Source organism: Falco biarmicus, chromosome 5 (genome assembly GCF_023638135.1).
Source record: "Falco biarmicus isolate bFalBia1 chromosome 5, bFalBia1.pri, whole genome shotgun sequence".
Lineage (NCBI taxonomy): Eukaryota > Metazoa > Chordata > Aves > Falconiformes > Falconidae > Falco > Falco biarmicus.
This window is the reverse complement of record NC_079292.1, coordinates 78403668-78429296: the sequence shown is the minus strand read 5'-3', so window position 1 is coordinate 78429296 and position 25629 is coordinate 78403668. Positions and strand designations below refer to the sequence as shown.

The window sequence follows — 25629 nt, the reverse complement described above, 5'->3', positions numbered from 1 at the left end:
AGCAGGATGCTGTGCAACGTGCAGCTTCTGGTGTCCATTTCAGTTTTGCATATAGGTACCTTTAAGTAATACTTTTCAAGGAGATGGGATATTTTTTTAGCAGGTTGAAGTTGAAGTTTACCGGAGAGATTCTAAGAAGCTTCCTGGCTTGGGAGACCCTGACATTGACTGGGAAGAGAGCGTCTACTTGAACCTCATCCTACAGAAGGTAACAGCAATGTTTATCTAATTTTCATGGGCTATTTATGCTAGAGACTTTTCAGGGTAGGCTTTGATCTGTCCCCTTTCGTCGCTGTCATGGGGAATTTAAATACTTCTGGAGGATATAAAGAAAACATGGCTTTAATTTTGCCTTTCAGAGTCCAAATGAATATAATCTGAGATGTTTATTATTTTTCAGTGGAGTCCTAATAGCTTTCCTCAAAAAATCTTTACGTGTATCCAGTGAAGCTGGACTGAATTTTATATTCTGTGACAAAGCCTTCCATTTTGCAAAACTTTAATGTTTTTTGTGGGTGAATGAGACTGTTAAGCAACATTTCCATTAGACTTCACAATCCTGGTGCATCTAAGAGGGAACTGCTATGTGGAAATGTACTAAAGGTGTTATGTATTACACGGGGACTTTGCTGCTGTTGACATCAGAACTTCAATAAAACTTTTTCTGTTGGTGGTGGAAACATGAGCACAAATTATTTCTGTAATTAACTCATAGGTTGCTTAGTTACTTCATATTTTAAGTCAGTGCTTAGGGAAGCTGAATGTTACTACAGTCACTTGAGATCCCCTAAAAATTTTGTTGATTATGATCTCAGAATGAGAGACTGCTGGGTTATTGCACACATCCTGGAAAATAAATTGTTTTCATTCTCTCTCCTTCCTCCCAGAAGTCTCATTGCAGAACTTCTCTCCAGAGAGCAGTTTCCACGTTTATTTGGTGCTGAATAAAACCAGAATCCATTTGCTACAGTCAGAATTCAGAGATGCTGTTACAGCTGGGCATTCTATCCAGATCTATCATGCTTACTCCTTACAAGTTGTTTTCAGGTTGTTTGGCAGGCTATGGTACTGGTTTCTGACCTCTCTAACATGTTGCTTGTGTTCTTTAGTGTTTCTATTTTTCCCTTTTTGAAGTGAGGGTGTCTTTTCCATTTCTGCCTTAAGTGTGCTTGTGTGTGTGGGTCATGCTTGCTAGTCTTAAACAATATTGACAGCAGTTTCTTTACCCATAGGTTGTGCACCTCAGCAAGCATCTGTGCAAAATATTTCAGTATCACTAAGTTAACAAACAAACATAGGCTTGAAAATTGTAGGAGTTTCAGTATAGTAAAGAAAATAAAGAAAATGGCAATACTAAAGCATCTTACTTTTTAACGAGACAGCTAAAAATATTAAGACAGAATGTGTTCTGCTTCATGCACATGAATGTTATGTTTTTCTAACTCTAAACCTTTATTTCTTGTTCTGGTGCCTTGTTTTAGCTGGATTATGTGGTGACATGTGCTGTGTGCACACGCTCCGATGGAGGAGATATTCACATTCACAAAAAGAAGTCTCAGGTGAGATTACCCTGTTGTTGCAGTGGTTAAGAGGCTGGCATCCAGTATTACCTAATCCTAAAAACTGCATCAAAACCAGGCGGTGGTTCTCAGGCTGTGCTCAGACAGATGCATCCTTGTGAAGCATCTCAAGTCTTTTTCTAGTGACATTTCCTGCCAGTCATCTAAATATGAGATCTAAATGTCCTTTATAGTCCCTCTCAAAAAATTGTAAAGACCTCTGCATGCTTTCAAGATTTGTATATTTGCCTGCTGGATTTGGGGATGGTGGGAGCTGCTGAAGGTGGGGAGTATGCCCAACTGTTGACCAGTCTGAGGGTAACCCTGAAACTGGGTGAGACCTGAGCTATTAGAAGCCTTCAGGGTAAATCTGTAATGTAGGGCTATTGAATTGTAGACAATTTACTGATTATCAATTCATCTCTTTATTGGTTTATGATATTTTTGTTTTCTCTCTTAAACTGCTCATTCCTTCCATCTCTATGCCAAAGGCTTTTATCACTTGTTTGTGATAGCAAACTGTGCAGCACACAGTTAATTCAGAGTTTAGCATAGTGGAGGAAACTGAGTAATAAGCATGGAGGGGATAGGAACAAGAAACCCTAGACGACTTCACTCAGTTTCCAGCAGATCTTGCAGCAACTTCTCCTAGGCAGAAATTCTTCCTGTAAAAGGCTCCTGTTGCCTTTAAAAGGCTGTTTCTCACAGGCATTTCCATTCCTTCTAGCTCATTCAGCTGCCTACTGGCTTTACCTAAAATAAACCAATGCTCTTTAAACCTTTACTTTTGTTTTACCATTTTGAAACAATTGTTGCTTTGCCTACAGACAAAACTAGCAATGCTGATTATTGTATTTGTAATTTGCATTAGTTAGGCACATAATTCCCTTCTGGTGGTGTTGAGAACACATTAACGCCACCGATGTAAGCCTTTTATTTCTTACTGCTTTTTCCATTGCTGCGAATTTCACTCCCAGTAAACTTCTGTAAAATTCTTATGAGAAAAATCTGTAAATATTACTTGCAGATTTCAAAACTAGGAAGATGAGGATGAGGGACCTACCCTCACTGCATGTGAGTGGTGTTCGGAGTAAGGAGGAGGTTTTCTATTCCTCATTCCCAGAGACTTGTACTGTGGGACTGCTTATAAATTTTTGTCTCCCCTTTTCTAGGGCAAACTCAGCACACATTAAAACTTACCAGTACATACTAGTATCGTTTCAACATCATGAAGCTGATCTATGGAGAGAGAAAGGGCAGTTCTATATGCTGTGGAAAACATACTTGCAGTATGGCATTTCATTGTAACGTGCGTCACTGAGGCTCGGTTTTAAATGAACAGAAGTTAACATTTTTGGATCTATATTACTGCTGTGATGGTTCTTGCTTTAGAAAGCATGTATTATCCTATCAGTGTGCAGCCAGATGCTGAATACGTAGAAGCTCTATTCAGGCACAGGACTTGCTGTGCTACCCCAGAGCTATGACAACGCCATGTGCTCATACCAGCAGAGTACCTAAGGCAAGAAGCCAGTCTGAAAAAGGCTGACTTTCCCTTCAATTATTTTGCAGATGAGGTTGGTTCTCTGCTGGCTTGACAATTAAGATCTCTACAGACTGTGTTTTCCTCAGGTGTGACTGGATGTGTATTTTGCTCAGGTGTGACAGGTCTGACTGGAGATTAGTTGGAGGGGGTTTTTGTGTTACATTGGATGCCATGAGAACAAGGATGCCTGGAAGACGTCCTTGTTTCAGTCATTAGTGCAAGTGTCATCTTTGAGGAGTCCTGTTACTTTACAATGCTGTTTCTTGTCATGAAGCAGCCTTTCTGTTTAATAATCTGTATTTAAATGGGCATGTAGGCTTCATAAGTACAAATAAGGAAAGGGAACCCTCATGAATATCTAATACCCTACCCTTAGTCGTGGTTTGTGTTGAATGCTTTGTAGCGAGACTGTATCGCAAGCCTGACAATCTGGGCAGGTTCAGAGCTTTCCACACATTCACAGTGGGCTAAGTTTTGACAGGTTTCTTTAATTCAAAGCTTTGTTTGTAAACAGAGGTGGAAGCAAAGCAAGGTACTCGGCATGAATTCTTCTCCCTCTTTATCTGCTTTTTAATCTTGTTGGAATGATAAAATCTAAAGCCTTTAGCTCTTTAAACAGAAGTTGGATTGAGGAGTTAAGTGACCAGTGAATTTCAGGAACTGCTTCAGTGGGAGGAGTGTGCAAGAGGAGGCACAGTCAATAGAGAAAGAAACAGAAGCAGAAGATGAGGATGAAGAATCGAGTGCTTGTCTTCCTGAGGGTCATGCTTTCCATTACTGAGTGATGTTGATCTTATTGTGGTACTAAGCAAACAATAACAATGGAATTAACTGTACAAGCAAATAGTGTTAGGTCAGCTACTCCACAGTAACTTTCTTGCTGTGTGTGCTTTTATTTTTGCAGTGCACTGCAGTAACTTAAAGGCAGCTCAAGGTGGTTTTCTCTGTTAATGAAAAGGAGAATACCTTAGCTGTACCATAAGATGTTGAGAGGCCAAGTACACACATTTACTGTGGAGCAACTGGTATTTGATAACTTGCAGGTGAAAACTCAAGGATTTCACAAGTGTTGTCATTATTGCAAAACAGGCTGTTGTCAGAAAACAGCTCAGCTTTGCCTGCAGGATGTCCAGCATCTCTAGCGTAAGTGAGTGTTGGCTGACTGAGCAGTGTGGGACCATGGTGTTTTGGCATTGCTTGCCTTGTATTCAGCACACCCGTTCCTGAGCACGTGGCACTGAGAAAATGTATGTCTTTCCATATCTTTCTCAGCAAGTGTTTGCATCTCCTAGCAAACACCCAATGGACAGTAAAGGAGAGGAGTCAAAGATCAGCTACCCCAACATATTCTTCATGATCGACAGTTTTGAAGAGGTGAGTTCCTTGCTGCAGCAGCAGAACTTTGGCCTATTCTAGTCTTATGTCCTGATTAGTTGTTTTCTTGTACCTTTTGAACAAATGTTCTTGGCTAGTTGGGTGTTATCTTCCAGTAATTTTTATTTTATATGACCTTTCTCTTTTTTCAGTGTTTGAAATCTGAGCTTAAAGCTGGATTTTGGCATTTGTCTTTATGATGGGCTAAAGCAAGGAGCTTGATGTGAGAGCTGCTTATCTCAACAAATGATTTGCAGTGTGCACTGCCTGAACTAAGTTTTTTTTGAAAGGCTGGGGTGGAGCATACAGCTGCCTTGATTTCTGCCATTTACATTGAAACTGCCTTGGGCCTAAGGACAATCATGGGAATCTGAATATATTTCAACTTTAACAGCTGCAGTTTGCCTCCAAGTGTTTCATCTTGCATCTTTGGCAGGTTTTCAGTGACATGACTGTTGGAGAAGGAGAAATGGTCTGTGTGGAGCTGGTGGCCAGTGACAAAAGCAACACCTTCCAAGGGGTGATTTTTCAGGGGTCCATCCGCTATGAAGCACTCAAGAAGGTCTATGACAACAGGGTAAGGTGGATCTGAAAGACGATGCCCTTTGCAACAATGATCCTCTGATCACCGTTCTTGGCTGCTGAGGCTGTTGGCTTTTTGTCCCGTTAGATATCGTAGTCTGTCCTTTTTGGCTTTGAAAGTTACCTGAAAGCTAATGTTTTTGGCTCAGACAGCTGAAGAGTATTCAGATCAGGATATATATTACCTTGGTGTTTGCCAGAATTAGTGAAGGTGGTAAATAGTTGGGAGCGTGACACAGGAAGGGATCTGAATAACGGAAGTCTGCGAGCCCCTTCGTTTTCTGGAAATGTCATGGATATTTCTAGTTACTTCAGCGAAGGCATGTTTTGCAGGGAGATCTTAAACTCTGATCACTGTCTTGCTATATGTAAAACATGTTTTTCTTTAGTGTCTGTACTCGTGGCTATTTGACCACTGTAGTTTCACTGCCACAGAAAGAAGCTTTCTTTGTTTCCCTACAGAAACATGAAATGCCAGCACTTTCAGCTTGAAATTCAGTACTTAGTGCTCAAGTCCAGTGAGTGCAAGAGCCAATAAACTTCTCAGTTTATGAAGACAATTCTGAGAGATTTTAAAAAACGCGCCCCCCCCAATATCTACTGTGACTCTAAACTTCATTTTCCTTTGTTCCGACCCTTGTCATGAGAAGTCATGAGTAATTTCTCTCCTTCCTGTTTTAAATGTGAATAATTGAACTTTTCTAGCAGTTTTTCAAGAGAACGTGAAACTGAAGTTGTTTGTCCCACCATCGTCTTATGGCCTCATATAATCGGCAGGTGGGTTATTAAAATACATGGGAATAAGAATCACTAAAGACAACATAAGAAAAAAGTCCTGCAGTAGAAAGAAAAGATTTGATGTAGTAAAGTCATGTCGTAGCCTCCAAATGCCCTGTCTGACCACACAGCTACTTTACATTGTTCTATTAAATGAAATCAAATTGTTAGCTCTTCAAATACTCAATTATGGCTGAAGGCAAAACTTGAACTTCGACCATTCTTGTAACAGAATGGAAGCAATCTCTCTATCCTTTTGAAGGTTACTTGATTTCAGTTGTATCGAGGAGGTTTAGATTGGATATTAGGAAAAATTTCTTCACCAAAAGGGTTGTCAGGCATTGGAACAGGCTGCCCAGGGAGGTGGTTGAGTCACCATCCCTGGAGGTATTTGAAAGGTGTGTAGATGTGGTGCTTAGGGACAGGGTTTATTGATGGACTTGGCAGTGTTAGGTTTGCAGTTGGACTCGATCTTAAAGTTCTTTTCCAACTTAAATAATTCTATGATTTTACGATTCTTAGTACAGTATGAGTTGTGTTACATGGTGAGCATCTTCACCCTTTCAGGCATTAAACTTCTGGAAGTTTTGATAAACCGCTTAAACTTATGGATAAGTCTTACTTATTTCATGTGGCAAAACCTTGACTGTTTTCATATTGGTCTGTTCCTTTTTTCAGTTCTCAGTTCAGTTTTCAGTTCAGTTGTGTTAACTGGAAGTTGAGCCCTTGTGTCTGTTCAGAGGGTTCAAAAGCTGTCAGGGGTTTGCGGTGAGCAATGCGATGCAGGTTAGTTGTGCACGGGGGCTGGTTCTTTATGGCTTGGCCTGGACAGCGTGGACACACACCTGTCCAAATTGGCTTGCCACAAAGTAGTGCCAGAATTGTGCAGTGTGCTTTGCTAGTTTGGAGCATCTTGTGTCTGTGTTTCTATTGCTTTTTGAACTCAAATGAGTGTCCCTGCACAGGCTGCATTGAGTTGTGCACGTGCCTTCTTGTGCTCTGGTGTGCCACGTTGCGTGGATCTGAATAAAAACCTTTTGTTTTATCTCAGTGTGCCATTAGGTAACTGCCTTTTGGATAGCTACAGTAGTTGACTCTTCTCTGAGCTTCTGGTTTTGTATCTGTAAAACTGCTTCCCTTTTGGAGGACACTTCAGATTGTAGCTTAAAATGCTTCTTAATAATCAAGATAATGATTGTTATCCACTATGTTTTTTACTTATTCTTAGATAACTACTTTCAGGGCATGTTATATTTTTGAAACATGGAGGTGATATTTCATGCTTCTCTCTCCTGTCTTGATGCACTGTAGGTGAGTGTTGCAGCTAAGATGGCTCAAAGAATGTCCTTTGGCTTTTATAAATATAACAACATGGAGTTTGTCCGAATGAAAGGGCCACAAGGGAAAGGACACGCAGAGATGGCAGTGAGTAGAGTTTCTACTGGTGACACTTCACCGTACGGGACGGAAGAAGATTCAAATCCAGAATCCCCAGTGCATGAGAGAGTAAGTAGCAGACAGAAATACTGAATTAAAGTTGCGTGAACCTGTTTTGTTCCAAAGCCAGGAGATGAACTAAAGCTGGGATTAACTCACATCAAGGTTCTGAATTTAGGTTTGCTGTGTATGATTTGAACATGCTCAGTACGTGCAGATGGGCTTTTAGCACAGTTTCCCTTGAGCAAATACTGAATACAGAGATGACTGGATGATTCATACTTCTGGGGGAGTGTTTTGTTGAAACAGCAACGTTGATGCCAGGGAAAATGATGATTCTGCCTGTTTTCTGTGAAAATTAACAGATTCCATTTCTGTGCAAGGCGGGATTTACCTAGAAATGTGGAATTTGTGTGTTGTGTAGGGTGCTTGTTAAACCTCACAGGGAGTGGTACTGTTAGGAGATTTTGCCACTGATGAATGCTGCCAATGTGAAGCCTGTATAATATTAAAACAAAGATTACGGATCTAGATGCAGTATCATATTTATGCACGTGCTTGATTTTGATGCAAGGGCAGTAAAATACAAATAGAATCAGTCCATAGATGCTGATTTGGCCCTTGTTCAGTCCTAAGCCTTGTTTTCCACTAAAGCATTTTACCTAGTTAATGGTGATTAGGCAACATGTCTTCAAGATACCTGCACAGATGTGTCCTGGCCTGGGCTGGGTAGTTCCTGATGGATTCTAGTCTGGTTTTATGTGTAACATAGCTACATAGTGTAGTTTAAAGGTCTGCAGGACTGCTTCTAAATGGCTGTGTGCAAGCTGAATGTTTTTTGTTTCTGGCTTCCTAAAAGGGAAAATAAGCTGCCAGCACAGAGTTTGTTAGCTGCTTGCTCTCCACCATAGAGGTACAGCCTGGAGAAATCAGGCCTGGAGGGACTTCACGATCTTTTGGCTCAAAGACTTCCAGTGTCAACTGGAAAATAAAATAGATTTGCTAATGCATTATTATTGCATTTTGCTAATGCTTTTAATGGTGATCTGTCGGTTTCTGATGTTCCTTCCAGGTATGATGTGAAATGGCTACAGAATGAAAAATAGAGACAAATGCAAATCAGAGGTCAGGTGCACTAAAGAGAGGATCAGTTGGGTGATAGAATGCTTCTACTTTGTTTTAATTTATTTTAAACATTAACAATAGAGGGACGACACAGTGTTTTCTGCAGTCCAACACCAACCTGGCTTGGCTGTCATCCTTACTCACATGTCACCTCCCTCCTTATTTGTATGGACGGACATGAGCAATATCAGGTGTCATCTCAGGGAGAGTTGTGGGATTGTTAAATTAACTGTGTGAAGAAGGAAGGGTGAGATAGAAGTTACCTCCATTAGCAAAGTAGTTATCTCTATTTTTTTGCATTTGAAAAGAAACTATTAAAAATCCACTACCAAAACCAGTGCATAAGCACTGCATTTCAACTCTTTCTGAAATAGGTGTGGCTGACTGAAGTTGTGGTTTACACAAGAGCAACTGCTGCTCTGAAGGAAGGGTGACTCTATAGTTTTGTCCATAACCTCTATTTCACCTTTGACGATTATATCCTTGTATTTGTCATCACTTTAACGAAATCATCAGGGGCATCTCATCTTGTTTTTCTCCATCGTGTATTGAAATATGGTATACATATAATTGTACGCTGACTTCACTTTTGCATCAGCATCTTGAGCTAAGTAATTGCCTTGTGACCCTGCTTCACAGAGACACTGTGACATTTTGCAGTGATCCCATGTGGCATCTTTCTAAGCAGGGAAACTACTGTCTTGTGTTTGCCAAAGAAATGAAGATGCGCAATTCTAGTGTGTCAAGTACAATACTCTTAGCCTATTAAGTCTTCTAAATTTCAACACACAAAAGTAAGATTGATGTTCTTGTGCCTAAATTATTAATTTTGTCCCTTTTTGACCAAATGCTTTCTAAGTCATCAGCTAAGAGAGGGTTTTCATTACTCACTGAACAGCTGAGGGTGATGATATGTCAAAATATTTTCATCTTGATGAGCATCTTGAAGCTGAGATGGCTGTTCGGTTGACATTCTCTGGCCACTGTGATTAAACTTTTACAGCTGCTCACCAGTCATGATTCTGATTTTTACACATATGACTGCCTCGTGGCACATATTTGAGAGTGATTATTTCTTACTAGAAGCGTAGTACTAGCATTTCTTCTATTTCCTTTTCAGGTGACTTCTTTCAGCACACCGCCAACCCCAGAACGCAACAATCGCCCATCCTTTTTCTCCCCATCCCTCAAAAGAAAAGTGCCCCGAAATCGAATTGCTGAGATGAAAAAATCCCACTCAGCAAATGACAGTGAGGAGTTCTTCAGAGATGATGATGGTGGAGGTGAGAGATGTAATATCAGCTCAATAGACTTGTCTGGAGAGGGTACAGAGCTATGGAAAGAGATCCCAATGCTGGATTTCCAAAAGGTTTGCAGTGTGAAAAACCTAGGTCCGGAAAGTCCAACGCTAGTGCCACTCTGAAAATGGGATTGTTCACAAGCTCAGCATCTTTTTGAAGGCAGGAAACTAATAAATTCCTGCGTATGTTTAAAATTGATCTCCACCTTTTATATAGACCCATTTGAGAAACACTTGAGCAGGAAAGAGCCTTCTCCTTTCCCAGATACTGTGCTCCCAGGTGGCACCTTTCCAGGTATCGCAATATTAAGGGGATGTCGTGACCCAACAGACTTCCCGCCTGCTACCCAGAGTGGGGAATAACCTTCACTGGTTATAGACCTGGGCAGTGCAACCAAACAGTGGGACTCACCGTGTGATTAATATGATTACTTTAGTAAACACCATAAATCAATCCTCACAAGCAAACTACTATCCCTGTTGATAGAATGGAGGTAGTGATCATATGTTGATCGCCCTTGATAGTATCATAATAAACACATAGAAAGGTAAAGAAATAGACTGCAAAGGTGATCAACACATTAGAGTAAGCTACAAGTGGGAAAAGTAAATAGACATACGACCTGCTGAGGGGAAAAGCGCTGTGTGATGATGATAAGGGATCTCAGGCCAGCTGAGAGGGAGCTCCATAGAGCACTTTCTGAGTTGAGATTTTATACCCTTACAGTCATGTAGGCTTTTTGTATGGATAACTTCGATAGGCAAGCCTTTTTTATCGGTTTAGACACAACATGGAGGTGTTACAAGACTGGATGTGTGCTCCCCCTTAGCGGATAGATAGTTTTTATCTCTGGGCTTTGTTCCCCTTGAGATGGAGGGTGTGAGCAAGGCAGTGTTATCACCTATGCGCAATAGGGATCGAGGGCCTCGGAAAGGAGAAACTACCCAGACTATGCCAAGTTCTGCTCCTCTCTTTATGGCTACAACGGCTGTTTCCCTTCTTCAGCACACTTCTTTGGTTTGTTTTTGGGTTTTGTTTTTTTTTCAAAAACAGCCTGAACCTCACAGGGGGTAGAGCATCCTCTCATGGACAAGTTCTCTGAATTCCCTGATGTGATCCAAAGTTGGTTAAAGTTGGTGAAAAGGCATTTTCTTCAGTTGGCTTTGGATAAGTTCTGACCTGTCCTGCATGTGACATCTCTTGAGACAATGAATAGTAGCCTTTCCTTTTTTTTTTTTTTTTTTAATGTTCAGAAGTGTTCCAGTAAAACGCAGAAAGAACAGTCACTTTAAGCTTGCTGTCTTCTGCCTTCACAGATCTGCACAATGCGACAAATCTGAGGTCGCGGTCCTTATCTGGAACAGGACGCTCTCTGGTGGGCTCGTGGCTGAAGCTGAACAGAACAGATGAAAACTTTCTACTCTATGCACACTTAACTTACATCACTTTGCCATTGCATCGAATTTTAACAGGTGAATTTTAACTTGTGTTACACACAAACAGAGAGTCCTTTGGGTCCCAAGTAGCCTTCTCTGTTTGGGGATTTTGCTATTAGATAAGTGTCGTGGTTTAACCCCGGCCGGCAGCCAAGCACCACGCAGCTGCTTGCTCACCCCCCCTCACCCAGAGGGATGGGGAGGAGAACCAGAAAGGAATATAAAACTCAAGGGTTGAGATAAGAACAATTTAATAGGGAAAGCAAAAGCCATACACGCAAGCAAAGCAAAACAAGGAATTCATTCACCACTTCCCATGGGCAGGCAGGTGTTCGGCCATCCCCAGGGATGCAGGGCTCCATCACGCGTAACGGTTACTTGGGAAGACAAATGTCATAATGTCAAATGTCCCCCCCTTCGTTTTTCCCCCAGCTTATATACTCAGGATGACGTCATATAGTATGGAATACCCCTTTGGCTTGTTCGGGTCACCTGCCCTGGCTGTGTCCCCTCCCAGTTTCCCGTGCCCCTCCACCCCTCTGGCTGGCAGGGCCTGAAAAACCAAAAAGTCCTTGACACAGTATAAACATCACCCAGCAACAACTAAAACCATCAGTGTTGTATTGACATTGTTCTCACATCAGAGCCAAAACACCACACTGCACCAGCTGCTAAGAAGAAAGTTAACTCTAGCCAGGACAACAAGAGGAACAGGTATTTCTCTGTAAGGGAGCATCACTTCACAGGCCTCATTTATTCACTGTAGCAGCAAATCGGTATGAACAAGTAGAATGGCATCAACCTGTTCTCTGGCTTTGAGCCAGCTTTGCTCAGTGATGGCTCACATAAACTGGTAGTTTGTACTAACAAATGTGCAGAGGAGCACTAGTTGCCTCAGTAGTGGAATACAGAGTTCATCCATCTCCTGAGTGCAAGGCATATTGCACTGACAGCAACAGCCGTAACAGAGACCTGTGACTGGGAGTGTTACACAAAGGCAGCTCTGGAATTTGGAGTGACCTCCTTTGCCAGTTTGGACTCCTAGATTTGATTTCTGTATAAGTTTTGCTTGGGCTGATCAGAGTGTCCACACTGATGCCCGTAAATCTGTCAGGTGCCCAGTGTCTTTGACTGGACATAATGATGTATGTGTGTCATGCCATGAATAATCAGTCCTCCCTGTCGTTGGTCTAGCTATGCCAGCTACTATGCTGATGATAGCCAACTCTATGTTTGTTCAGATGGGCTAGCATAGCACAGTAAGCTGGGTTTTACAATCTGCAGGCAGTAAGGACGTTTTGATTTTTATCCAGGTAACTCTTGTCTGCCTCCAAATACAGGTGGACTAGAGAAGAGAACTGGTCTGTTTGAACTGTATGCATCAGCAAGCCTGCTAGCCTTTCAGGGGTACAGCTTGCAGTATGAGGGTGCCCATGGGACTCTTGAGATACATCTGAAAACTGAGAAAGCAGCAGTGGTTAAAGGCTTTCTCCTCTGTCTAAATGTAGTGACAATTTCTTTCATATAGACATTGCTAGTGTCAACTACTGAAAACACACAAGGACTATCTCAGGCAGAAAGAAAGCTTGATCCAGCTGCACAGTAGTATCTCGGGCAAAACTATTGCTGAACTCCAAAATCTAGACCAGAATAAAGTTGGAATCCACTGGAATAAAGTTATGATTGCAGCACAATGTAAAGTCCTGTCTCTAACCTTGGAAGAGCCGTAGAACTGTTACTTCCTCTATGAAGTGAATCTTTTTTATTCTTTTCCCATCCAGCAGGTGGGATAACGTCTGAATACGTTTGTCTGGACTGTGGGGTTTTGGTCAGTGCCTGCTTTTTCTTGTCTGGTTCTAAAAAGAGAACACACCTGAAATCAAACCTAGTCTATTACACAGTGGTTGTTTCCAGAATTCCTGAAAGGTAGCCAAGAAGAAAGGAGTTGGGAAACCTTTTGGTAAACGGGTTAAGCTGCTGCTAAGAGATGAGAAGATAGTATGGGTATTAATGTCGTCAGGTTTATGATGCTAGTGTAATAGTAATAGCTGCAATCTTGTCCTTGTTTGCAGGCTAGGGTCTTAGAGCCTGTTGCAAAAGTAGGCTGGCTCTTAGCCTACAGAAAAGGAAATTGTAGCTGGTAAGTTAGAGGTGGAAATTATACTTAGCAAAGAGGTGTTTTTACATTTGCCCTTTCACTGTATGTAGGGATTGATTTCAATTTAGAAGAAATTACAGATTCCAGTAGAAATTGATCCTCTGTAATTAAGGGTGGATTTTGAAGAATATTTCTGTGAAATACGTAATTATTCCGTATGATAATTGTGGTGATAATCTTATAGCTAGTTAGCTGGAGTTATCAAGCTCACACACTGTCTCACCACAGGCATTTTGGAGTTCACAGAAGATGTATTGTTCCTGCTGGCATTTAATACTTGCTTAAGTGGGTGGCATAAATGCCTCTGTGCTCAAATATTTGCTGTAAGCTTGAACATCCTTTCTAAGACTTAATTTGTTTAACATACAGTTGCAGGAGTTGGAGTATATATATTGAGTTGCACAGAAATAGGACATGAAATATCTGGGCTATAAGGCAGAATTTTATTCTGCAGTTTTCAATCCCCATGTTTGTTTAGCTTGGCACATTGGGTAGAGCCCATTTCCCGTGTGTTTTTGTAATTAACGCTTCGTTCAGTGGCAGCTTTCCAGCAAGCGGGAGTATTACATGTGAGGCAAGGTGGAGTGGGAAAGATACTCATCTTCCTTGGGTACTAAGAAATTAAAATCCCAGTGATAGTGATCCAGGTACATCTTAAAATGTCTGGAGTTTTTACATACTGGTAAGACTTCCTTCACTCTGAGCTTTCTCTCCATGCTAGATAATCCCAGTTCTCTGGTACATAAGATGCTCCAATCCCTTAATCATCTTTGTGGTCCTTCACTGGACTTGTTCTGCTGTGTCTTATTTTTTATAATTGTGGCTAGAGCCTTTTGGAGCGGTGGATCAATTTTTATTCATGTCATCCTCTTCATGGAGTTGTGTGTGATCAGCCTCTTAGGGAAGCATGTGCTCCCGTTTCCCATGTTCTTTATTTTCTGTGTAGCCTTGAAAAGGACATAGCAGCCCAATTTCCAGGTATTTCTACATATGGCCCTGCCAGCATGCTGGTTTTACTGTCCACATTTGGAAAGATGCCCTTGATTATAACAGATAATTCACAGCTTCATATGCTGTCACATTTGGACAATATGGAGCTGAGGGGCCAACAAAAGGAGTGGGTTTTTTCTGGCAGCTTTTTGAGTGCAGAAATGTAGGCTTTGGACTGTAGGATGGATGAAACAGTTGCATTATTTCTACCCACATCTTCAGAGCCAAAAGTTTCTTTGAGGGTCTTGAGGATGGTGCATTTCTCTCTTCAAGAAAAGGAAAACGCTTGGCATCTCCTGTTTATGTCACTTCCACTTGTTTCTCTGGAAAATTACGCCACTCTGTGTCTGACACATGTTGCTTCATCCCACTATAAATGGTACTTAATATAGGTCAGCCATCATCTCTGTGTGATGGGATATATTTGCAGCTTTACCATCTCTCAGCTAGGATGCAGCTGGGGAGGAATTTAATTGGACTTTTAACAGGCAAAGGCACATACTCGGTCGTTTTGAATTCCTTTAGTGGTGTAGCAGGGGGGCTGCGCTGCAGCCCACGCTTGCATCTCTGGTTCTTCACGCTTTCTGGTACTGTGGCTACTTTCAGGAGTCTCCTAAGTTTGCTGTGTGTGTTTCTCTCCCTTACCCAGATATCTTGGAAGTGCGGCAGAAACCAATTCTGATGACATAGCAGAGAGCGGGCACTGCCTTGGAGCCTTGTTGCCAAGTGCCTAACCACAGCGGTTTTCTGTGCTAACACTACCATCTAGTGTCAGGAACATAAACCTCCGCAGGAAAAAGGGATGTCCAAGAATACCAGCCGATCAAAGTGCCTCTTTCTTCCCTCCTCTGCTGTCACACACCGTATGCCCACTTGCAGTACATCGCTTGAGTGTTTCTGACTGGGAAGAGGACTTTCAGCAAGGCAAAACGAGAAGGGGCTGTGTTTAAAACGAGTCAACGCTTTATGGACAGTTTGTAACTGTGTTTACTTTATAATTAAGAAACCAACAATATGTACAGAATGTGTTAAACTTTATATTCTTTGAGAGAAACAACCTGAGAATTTCATAATGATGTACTAATGAACGTCATTCCATAGACTCTCGCCCATACACTCTCCGTGTTGGTTTGGCTTAATGTGTGTGCGAGTGTGCGTGCGTACGTGTGGGGATCGGAGCGATAAGATAATTTCCTACCGAGGGAGGAAAAGGAAAAAGATGCTACAGAGGTACATTGCCATTTTGGTACGTGCAGCAGGCCAGGCCAGAGCTTAAAGGAGGCTGAAAATGTTCCCATTCGTTCATGTGTCAGTGTTAGGACAGGTGAACTCTGCTGACAGATTTCTGTATCTACCAAAGAACAGCGACATTTTCATCCTCAAGAACTGGCTAAGAAAATAAGCCAGTGAAAAGAAGGCTAAAATGTGCTGCTATAGCAAAGCCGAGGTTCGTATCCAGTACTAATGCTGCTTATCTCTCTCTGTTAGCTGAGTCGATGAAAGTTTGAGTCTAAAGTGGAAGAATAGGAGGCAGTAATCGGACTCCAAAACCTAAAAACCTTGCCAATAGCCAACATCCTCCTGCATGCACTGGACTTCAGAGTACGTGGAGTCATCCTTGCAGTAGCGTTTGTAGCCAAGAAGGGCATGAGAGCTGATTAATGGTTGGGCAGCTTGCCTGGATTCTTCGATTCCTGGTGGCGTTTCACGGTACTATTACACACCAAAGCATAGAGAGTTTTCTTGAAAGAAGGATTAAAATGTGATTCTGCTCTAAAAAGTGACTAAAAATTGCATAGTGGGAGGTCTGAAAACAGCGTGTCAGGAGCTCTCAGGAAAAAAGCCTTATGTTTACAGGTAAAATTCAGCTTTCTCTAAATAGCAAAACTCTGCTGTCCTTGACATTTGAAAGCTAAATGATTGAATACTGAGACTGCTGCAGTCTGGGTCACTGTTTCAATATGGGAGCCAGTCACGCTCCAGTTTCTTTACAACTGCATACAGGCATGGCAGTGGATGGGGTAGTGTGTTGCTTACAGCATGTGAGACTCAATACATGCACACAGGGAGAGCAAAGATGCCGGGTTTGTCGCTTTTCAGACTCTGAGCACCTAAAAATTAACACTGTTGCCACGGTTACCGATGGCATGTGCTCTGGGCCTGGACCTTGGTCTCCCTTACACCCAGCCGTTCCCAAAGTGCTTTGTTGTTATTCTCTCAGAGGCATCTGATGACTTAACCTCTCAAACAGGACTTTCTGCTTTTTTCCCCCAGGCCAGTTTCCATGGGAGTAGCTCCACTTCAGCCTAAAGGTAGACTAACTTTATCATTCAGCCCAACACGGTGAATCCAGCATGGTAAGGAGGTCTTTTTTTATTTGAGGTTAGGCCTGGAAGCAGTCACCTTAGCACAGAGTGACAGCATTTCTAACACTGGCAGCATGAGTGCATGACAGGGACAGCTCACCGGTTTGAAGTTTGCTTCAAATGCGTTGCAACTGTGTTAGAAGAACATTCACTTTGTTGTTACCAGTGCAGGCACTTTTCACATGGCAGCCTTCCAACTCTGCTCCGTGGCAGCGTGCGGTTGTGCATGTGTGAGGGTGTTCACCCCGTCTAACCTGAGGCGTGTGGTGTGGGTGCCTGGGCGTCCTTCCTGAGCCGGGGAACAGGTGGAGTCCTAAATCAGCAGCTGAAGTGCCCTCAAGGAACTTGCTAGGCAGCCTGGGTGCTTACCTGAGATCCCTAGGTAGCGTGCCTGATGTCAGTTGGTACAAATATTCTCCCTGTGCCCACGCTGAGAGTTAAACCACTCTTCAGCCAGACCAGTCCTGCTCTGAAGCCTCTCAAGATGCGCCTTATTCTTCACTTTCATACTGTCGGGCTGGGCAAATCCCTGCTCAGTTTTCCTTTAAATATTCATTGGGGAGGGGAGGGGAGGGAAGGGAGAGAGGGTTCATATTTGCGCTACTAGTGACAATTGATACCTGTCAGTCAAACAGCTAGAGGAATAACACACCTGAAAAGGACATGTATCCAGGTTAGAACCTGAGTGGCAGGTGCCTGAATACTTCTCAGTCAACAGTAATTTATAATCCTTTCTTGGTATTGTGTATTATGTTTAGGTAGCTTAATTTCATGTGATCTGAAAGACTGAACAAATCTTGCTGCCTAAGATTTCAGAGCAAATGAATGATTCTAAACTAGTACATTAGTATAAAGGCAACGTTACAGAAAGTAAGTTCAGATCCCACATCTATTATGCAGGAGGTATAGTCTGCTTTGTTACATGTACGTGGGTGGATTTTGATGTCTACTTTTTGAAGGGCTGCAATGTAAATGTCCTAAAAAAAAGTCAATTTATTTCTTGTATCTTGCCAGTGGATATGGTATAGCTATGTCAAAGTCTCGGCTCTTTTAGCAGTAAAGGGCTACAGGTATGCCCAGGTGGACAGCTATAGAAAAAAGAGGTCAAAAAGTCTACTGAATGTCAATAGTGCTTTTCAGAAACAAGTAGATGTGCCAGATTGTCAGTTATTCCTCCTCTAAACAGCGGACTTACACTTCTGATGTATAGCCCCTGGTTCCCACTTTCTGTTCTCAAGGTGGGGGGAAACAAATTCCAAAACAAATTTTGTTCTGCTTTTAAACAAACCCTGAAAATTATAATTTATTGTCTTTGTATAGACAGATTGACAGGGAAGGTGATCAAAGTTTTGCTTGGGTCAAGATGGCACGGCTGGGCCCTTAGCACGCTATTGCACTATACCAAAAAAGAAAAGGGAATGTTAATAGGAACTCTCACCCTTCTAATTTCGAGGGGGGGTTAATTCTGTAGGTCCTAATCAGTAAACCATTTTGAGCCTCTGTTTGCCATTTAAATAATTGCTGAGGAATGAACTGAGGTGTTCTGCATGCTATAAAGGCTGTATAGCTGTGGATGTCAACTCTTCGAGCACGGTGGTTTTCATTAGCTATGTTGGTGCTTGAGGTTGCAGCATTGTTAAATTTGGGAAGCTTTGCAGAACAGCTTTATTTATTTACAGAGTCCCACCATACCTCACTACTCAGTTAACTTCCTCCATCCTTCTGCCCATTCACTCCCTCTGGAGATCGAGGCTTACCACTTGAACCCTCCAAGGTATATTGGTAGATGCCAAATGCAAAGATGTAAATCTTTTCACCCTCAACAGGTTTTTCACTGCTGTCAATTTAACAAGTAAAATGCCTTTGTTTTTCAAAGAAAGCTCTTAAAACAGTAATTTTGTATTAGCAGATTATTGCTCTGTCTTAGAGACCATCACATATGTGAAATTGCGTTCTCTTATTGTCAGCCAGCACAGGGTGGGTTCCAAGTCTCCTTTAAAAGAAGAAGCCATTTTTAGAAACTCCACAAATCTTTCAGCTGTCTTGGCTAATCCAGTTTGTGTGTTGTTCATGTACCTTCTCTTTTTATTCTCCTGGTCTTCGTTGTTTACAAGGCTTGAGCATGTTGGGCTCTGGATTGGTGTCACTCAGTTTTCCATTTCTGGGCATGGTGTGCTTTCCAGAAAAGAAAATTGTTTGCACACATGGTAAAACGGTTTTTCCAAAGTATATTCTTACACCGAGTTTTAATTTAGACAGTGAAATCCTTGGCTCTGCAGACAGATTTCTTCTGGCAGACCCTCATGTACAGAATACCATCTGGTCACTGAAGTTCTGTATGGATGTGGAGTCCAAATAAATAGTCTACACTTTTTAGACTATTGGCCTGCTTCTTGCCAATCATTAGTTTTTCCCTTTCCAGATGATTGTTTGTCCTGTATTTTGTAGTCTGAAGCTTCCCCTTGTTAAAGACAGATAAAAGATAAAATCTTCAGAAGTGCCTAAGCCCTGTTGTTCTTAAACCCCACTGGATAACAAATTTTTATTTAGGACATCAATAAAGTAGTCTTAAATTCTATCTGTGTTGTGTGTAGCAACGTCAAGAAATGACAAGTTTATAGTTCTTGGAAGAACTGGCTGTCTCCTACAGACAACCCTTTGTGTTTAGAAGTCTGTCAATGGTCTCCAAAGGTCGTGGCTGAATGCTCTGGAAAATGGATTTCTTGTGATCACAGCAGAGAGATATCTGCGAATGCCTTACCTTGTTCTATGAGGTGTGACTGGAAGTGTGTGGCACTGGTGTGTAGAAATTCTGTATCAAAAATAGATGCAGTAGAATCCAGTTAAAGGCATTGTGAAATTAAGTAGCTTTTACACCAAACCTTAAAGAGTGTTGTACACCAGAATGTAGCTGTTTGGATGCTTCGTCAGGATAATACAGGGCTGCAAGCCAGTTGCAATGTTGAACGTTCTCTGTGTAAATATATAAATATTCTCAGCCCAATTTTATCAAACTACCACATGTTGCATGGTTTGGGTTTTTTTGCCTCATTGATCATCAGTGTTGATTAAAAGATGATGGGTTGAAAATCATGCTGGCACTGTACTGAGCCCTTTGAACAAAGAGCAAGGAGAACCTTTGTGCACCAAAAATGGAGTTGACTTTGCATATGGCAGCAGTGAAGAAAGTGTTGGACCCTGCAGCCAATAAACAGACCTCTTAATGATCATGAATTCTGTTAATAGTGTTCTCTCCCTGCTGTGCCTAGTGGTGTTTGAGTCTGAATGTATTCCTTACTGGTGGCAAGCATAAATGGCAGAAAAATGCTCTGTGGCACTCACGGTATGCATTGCCAAATAGGCACGCATGAGGCAAAGTAGCCTTTTTACTCTTCGTTCTTACTCTGCTTTGAGGGAAGCCCAACTTCTGACTCTGCTGAATCTTTTAATGATCAGCCTCTGACAACTTGGCATTGTATAAGGGGGAAGAAGGTGAAAGGTATTGTACTCCTGAATTTGTTTAAAAAAGCTTTTTGGTTTTTTCCTTTAGATGCTAACATTAAAAAAAAAGAAAGCCCTTCTAAACTGATCTGTGTTTTGTGTTAAATTTAATTATGTGGTTATTAACATTTAAGTTTGTGCAGTGCATAATATTGAGAGTCTGATGCCTGTAATGATTTCTTCCTGATAAATTCAGGAAGAACTTCAATATGAGCTTGTACAATGTTGTAAAAATGAGATCGACCTTTAGCTCTTAACTGCTTACAGTGCCTTAAACTGTGTGGACTGACATTGAATCTGGTTTGGTTTAAATACCTGCAAGGCACTGAACCCTCCCTCTGTGCCTGATTTTTGTGTCTAACATTTCACAGTGGGCTTCTTCAGGGGATTTTTCTATCTAAATCAGTTAAAATAAAACACTCGTCAAACAGATGTTACCAGCTGTAGATAGGAGTTGACGTGCTGCTGATTCATTTCAAAGAATCCCAAACCAGGACTGTTCTACAAACCCACGTGTAATGTAACAACGTCCATGCTAAGCCATGCGTGATAGCTTGGAGAGGTGTGGTAAGTTAGACAGAATTAAAAATCAGAGCTTAGGAAGGTGAACAGGGTGGTTTCGTTCTTTATATAGATGTTTGAGCAGATTGTCGGCGGTGTTTGGTGCGTGCACGTGCAACTGGACAGGAATCTTAACTGCTTGCGAAAAAGGAAAATGTGGCTTAGACACAGTGTGATTTCCCTTGAATACTTTAAAATGGAAAGCTTTGAAAGCAGCCATAGTGGAGAAGGCATTATTTAAAACAGTACAAAAGGCAAAGAGCAGCAGAAGCTTACAAATCGTGGTAATCGACCTCACCTGTCTAGTTAGACTCTTAAGAGTTAGTGACAGAAAAAGGTGTACTTGTTCTGGTTTTCTTTTTTAATCCAAATTCTGGGGGGACAGAAGACTGCCACATACATCTCTGAAAAGCCTTCACAACTTACAATGAATTAATTTGTTGAATATGCTAAAAGAAAAATACTGTTTAAACAGTGTGGCGGTATATCTTGTTCAATAGAGCCCCTGCTATGGGGATCCAATTAACTCATGTTCTTTTGTCCTGGAGTACTACATGTCTTGCCTGTCCTCATCTGGAGAGATGCTCCCAAGAAACTGTAATACTGCTTGGCACGCAAGTTTATCATCAAGGTCAGATTTTACAAAGTAAAATCACACTTTGGAGTTTGAAGAAACAATATGCATCTTCTTACTTGTGTACTCCTGTCGGAAATGTTGTTCCTGAAACTTTCCATGAAAAGCTTGCAGAAAGCAAAGGAGTAAAATGTAGGAAGACTGTGGGTCCCATTTTCTATTAACAGTGTAGATGAGAATCTGGGAGTAGCAGATGCTGCTCAGTAAAGAAAATTCATATTTCCCTTGATGTATTTTAATATGTTAATTCAAGTTCTGTCCCCAGCTTGATTCCTTACAGGCATAAGGATGGGATCTAGTGACCTCATTGGGGAAAATAAGTCATTTATGATTGGTTAAGCCAGAAAACTCTTCTCCAAGTCATGCTAACTGGCTTTTACTTAGTATGTTTAATGTTGATTGAGATGATGGTATGAAAACCAAGGTGGATAATCCATTTTCTTGTTTGGAAAAGACAGAAGTGTTTGTGGGCACAAATGGGATTTACTTGTGTGAGGAGCGTGGACGACTTCCCTCTACTGCAAAAGATAAAATCGGCCAGCTATATAGCTGTCATTGAACCTGCATGTGATGTGTACCCTATGGCATTTACACAGAAAGAATGGTCTTTTGGCAAAACATCCATGTAGGAGAGGAGCATAGGATGAATGTGAGGGGTGGGAGAGGATGGAGAGGCATCCTATTAAGCAAAGCAGGCTGGGCTGGCTGCTGCCTGTGGAGGTGTGAGTGCACTGCTGAAAATGCTGCTGCTGTTACGTGATGAATTTCAGGCAATTACACAAATTTGTAAATAGTAAGCATGCAAGTAGTTAATTCACGTGGTCCTGAATTCAATTCAGAGAAATTGGCTAAAGGAAGATGGGAATAAACAGTTTTAGTGCCCTGTTGAAATGAATGGAGCTGGCAGATAATTTTCAAAAAGACCAAGTCACCCTGCACAGATCACTGAAGACCACTTAACAGAGGCAAATCTTTTTTTCAATGTTAGTTCCAGCTGCTGTAATGTTTTGCTTTCCCTGTTATCTGTTTATGCCAACACTCAGTTGATTCTGGTGATTCATAACTTAGTGTTTCACAATATGTGATTACTCAACCCATGCTTTTCCGCCACCCGTCTCCCTCCGACACGAAAGAGTGTTTATGTTTATGGTTCTGCTTTTCCTGCTGGAGGAAGGAATATTGCTGAAGAAATCCAGCAAAAGCAGTTTACTAGCTCACAGACTCTTCAAAGCCCTGTACTCAGCCTCTAATTCAGATGCAACCACTGTGTTCATCAAAACCCGATGATACTTGGAAATAGAGAATGCCTTAAGCCTGCACCAAGTCCAGAGGCATTCCTTTGCTCCTGAAGGACAAGAAGGTCAGCAGAACCCACCCTACCATCCCTGCTCGTTGCTGCAAGTGTCAGACTAGGTTTTACTTTGAAGATGAGTGTGATAGTTGCAGCATCAAGGAGCAAGAAGAGTTATTACTCAAGCTTCCTTCTCAGCAAGAATTCCGAATTATAGGCTTCCTGGTAAGTACCTCCATGGTTAACCTGCCCAGCACGTAAGGAGGTCAGCGTAAGTGATTGTTCACGATAGTAATTTCTGACTTCATTGTAAAGGTAAGGAAACACTCATTTCATAAACTGCCAAAGTAATTAAATTTGCTATAAGATCTCCATTTTTGTCTTCAGTGTTAGGAATTTCCTTTTTACAATGAAGAAACCATCTGCAAGTTTTCCCTGGAATTGCGGTCAACAGAATTACCATTTGCAGGTAAGAAGAATGCCCCGAGTGCCTACCAGTTCAGGTAGGGCTCCAAAACTAGCACTGACCATAATTTAGACAAAAAAAATTATACTGTTTTATGTCATCTATGATATAAGGCAGTAGACCAAAGTCAGAGGTTTCTACTCAGTGATACTGCCTGAGCAGGCAAATGCTACTCGTGCCTTTGAAGCCTCTGCAGACTTCCAGAGGTGGTCCATTTCTGCATCACCTCTCAGGTTATGATGTTCCAAATAGTAATACCCACTAAACTGATGATTATGAGTATTTATTTTTGTTGTAATACTTATTCAGGATTCTTAGATGCAAATTCCTAAACAAGTATGATGCCTTAAAAAAAATGAGCAGTACGCTACCCTAACAGAAACTTGGATAAGTAGATTGATGACTACTTCAAACAATGTAAGTTCTTCTTCTACCTCTTCACTCATCTTGTGCACCCTTTTGTTCTTGTGTGCCTCTCTTGCACCGCTGGTTTTCATGCAGTTCAGTCAGTTATGGGTGCTCATGCAGTCACTGCTCTTTAACTTGTTGCAGTAGTGCAGAGGTTTGTAATCCAGCTGTCGTCTGCTGAGTATCCAAAGAAGTTTGCTGCTCTTCTCCACCTGGACTTGTTGTCTTGTCTGTGTTTACAGACCTTTCTATGAAGCAAGCATTTTACCAAAACAAGCAGTTTACCAGATTTTGATTCTGAGCTCATTCACAGCTGCAAATGTCGCGTCATATGTAAGGCTGCATTACTCAAAATTACTTGGCTGGCTCCTGCTCTTCATTTGGCTTTCAGTTTTGTCTTTAGCAGGAGATTGATTACAGAGGTAACCTGTCTGTTAATGCGTTGCTTAGATCATGATTAGAGTTTACTTGTCACCTTCGCTGTTTTTCTAGCCGGTGACATGTACGTAGCCTTGTTGGGGTTTAACCCCAGTGGGCAGCCAAGCCCCGCACAGCTGCTTGCTGTCGCCCCAGTGGGATGGGGGAATCGCAAGAGTAACTGTGAGAAAACTCATGGGCTGAGATAAAGTTTAATAAGTAAAGGAAAAGCCGCACACACAAGCAAAGCAAAACAAGGAATTCATTCACCACTTCCCACCGGCAGGCAGGTGTTCGGCCATCCCCAGGAAAGCCGGGCTCCGTCACGTCTAACGGTGACCTGGGGAGACAAATGCCATCACTCCAAATGTCCCCCCTTCCTCCGCCTTCACCTAGCTTTATATGCTGAGTGTGAACTCATGGTTTGGAATGTCCCTTTGGTCAGCTGTCCCAGCTGTGTCCCCTCCCAACTGCCAGTGCACCCCTCCCGGCTGGTGGGGTGGGGTGAGAGGCAGACAAGACCCTCCCGATTCTGTGCAAGCACCGCTCAGCAGGAACTCAGTAACTAAAACATCCCCGAATTATCAACACTGCTTCCAGCACAAATCCAAACGTAACCTGGTACCAGCCACCATGAAGAAAATTAGCTCTCCCCCAGCCGAAACCAACGCAGGCCTTTTGCTTGCACTTGATTTCCTTTTCAGATGGATCGGTTCTGATTTCTGCATGGCTTGGTCGCTGTAACTAGTCTGCTGTGGGGGGCGTTTTCCTGCAGGGTTGGGAAAGAGGCTGGATTTGATGGATGCAGAACGTTTTTGGAGTATTGCATTTTCTGATTCGATGCTCAGGACTTGGTGTCTTCTGCAGTGTTCCTTTTGCCCCTTCCTGAGGTGAAAGTGGTAAAACCTTGGGTGCCTAGCAATGTATTAAGCATTAGATTCTCTAGATCGCCCCAGCCTGAAATGAATAAGCTCCTTTTTGCTCTCAAGAGCTGTTCCCTGGCTTTTGCTTTGCGACTGCCAAAAGCTAGGGAGGCTGAGCGGTGCTGGCTGTCTTCTTAAGTAGAAGGAAGCAAGAGATGTCCAAAACGTGAAATAATGCCAACATCCTAAGTGCATGAAGTTGTTGGTAGGTTTTCTTGTTGTTTTTTTTTTTTTTTTTAAAAAAAAAAAAAAAGTTCTGGGCACTCTAGGTAGGAATGTGGCTCTACTGGTAGCACCTGCATCCTTACAAATGGAACAGACTCTCGGTTTTCTCAGTCATTGTAATTTGGGGGCAGGGTGTGCGTGATGGTGGGGGGAATGTTGAGATAACTTCCGCTAACCATCAATTGTATCCGGGTGCAAGAAGTAGCTCCCGGTGGTGGGTGGTGGGTGGAGTGGATAGCTCCAGAACCAGGAGCGGAATTACAGTAGGGCTGAACTGCACGATAGTGGCTAACAGCAGCGAGCAGCCAGGTGACAGGTGCACTTCACGCTCTCGGCAGCTCGTGGTGCATTGGGAAGATGATCTGCACTTGTCATGAGGAGTCTGGCTTCATTTTATTATCCTTCCCTGCCCCCGGCCCCTTCTGCCGAACTGTCACACACCAATGACAAGAAGAATCACTTTGTGGCCTGGCTTTACGATAGTCCCTTTAAGCTCGACCTAAAGCAAGTTCTACATATGTCATCAGGCAAACAGAGATTACTTCTGCTCTT

The 25629-nt window shown here is 42.1% G+C and overlaps 1 protein-coding gene across 5 annotated transcripts in view; it reads left to right on the top strand.

Annotated features, from left to right (window-relative positions):
- KIAA0930 (KIAA0930 ortholog) overlaps positions 1–20240 on the top strand; it is an 81757-nt gene extending 61517 nt beyond the window's left edge. For 3 of the 5 annotated variants that reach the window (XM_056339034.1, XM_056339039.1, XM_056339038.1), the window contains exons 3-10: positions 101–208; positions 1482–1559; positions 4378–4479; positions 4916–5056; positions 7150–7344; positions 9521–9683; positions 11018–11173; positions 14935–20240. In XM_056339034.1, the coding sequence (XP_056195009.1) occupies positions 101–208; positions 1482–1559; positions 4378–4479; positions 4916–5056; positions 7150–7344; positions 9521–9683; positions 11018–11173; positions 14935–14975 (984 nt within the window). In that variant the 3' untranslated portion in view covers positions 14976–20240. The remainder of the gene's footprint in view (positions 1–100; positions 209–1481; positions 1560–4377; positions 4480–4915; positions 5057–7149; positions 7345–9520; positions 9684–11017; positions 11174–14934) is intronic. The other 2 variants (XM_056339036.1, XM_056339035.1) reach the window with 2 other exon arrangements.
- The last annotated feature ends 5389 nt before the right edge of the window (positions 20241–25629 follow it).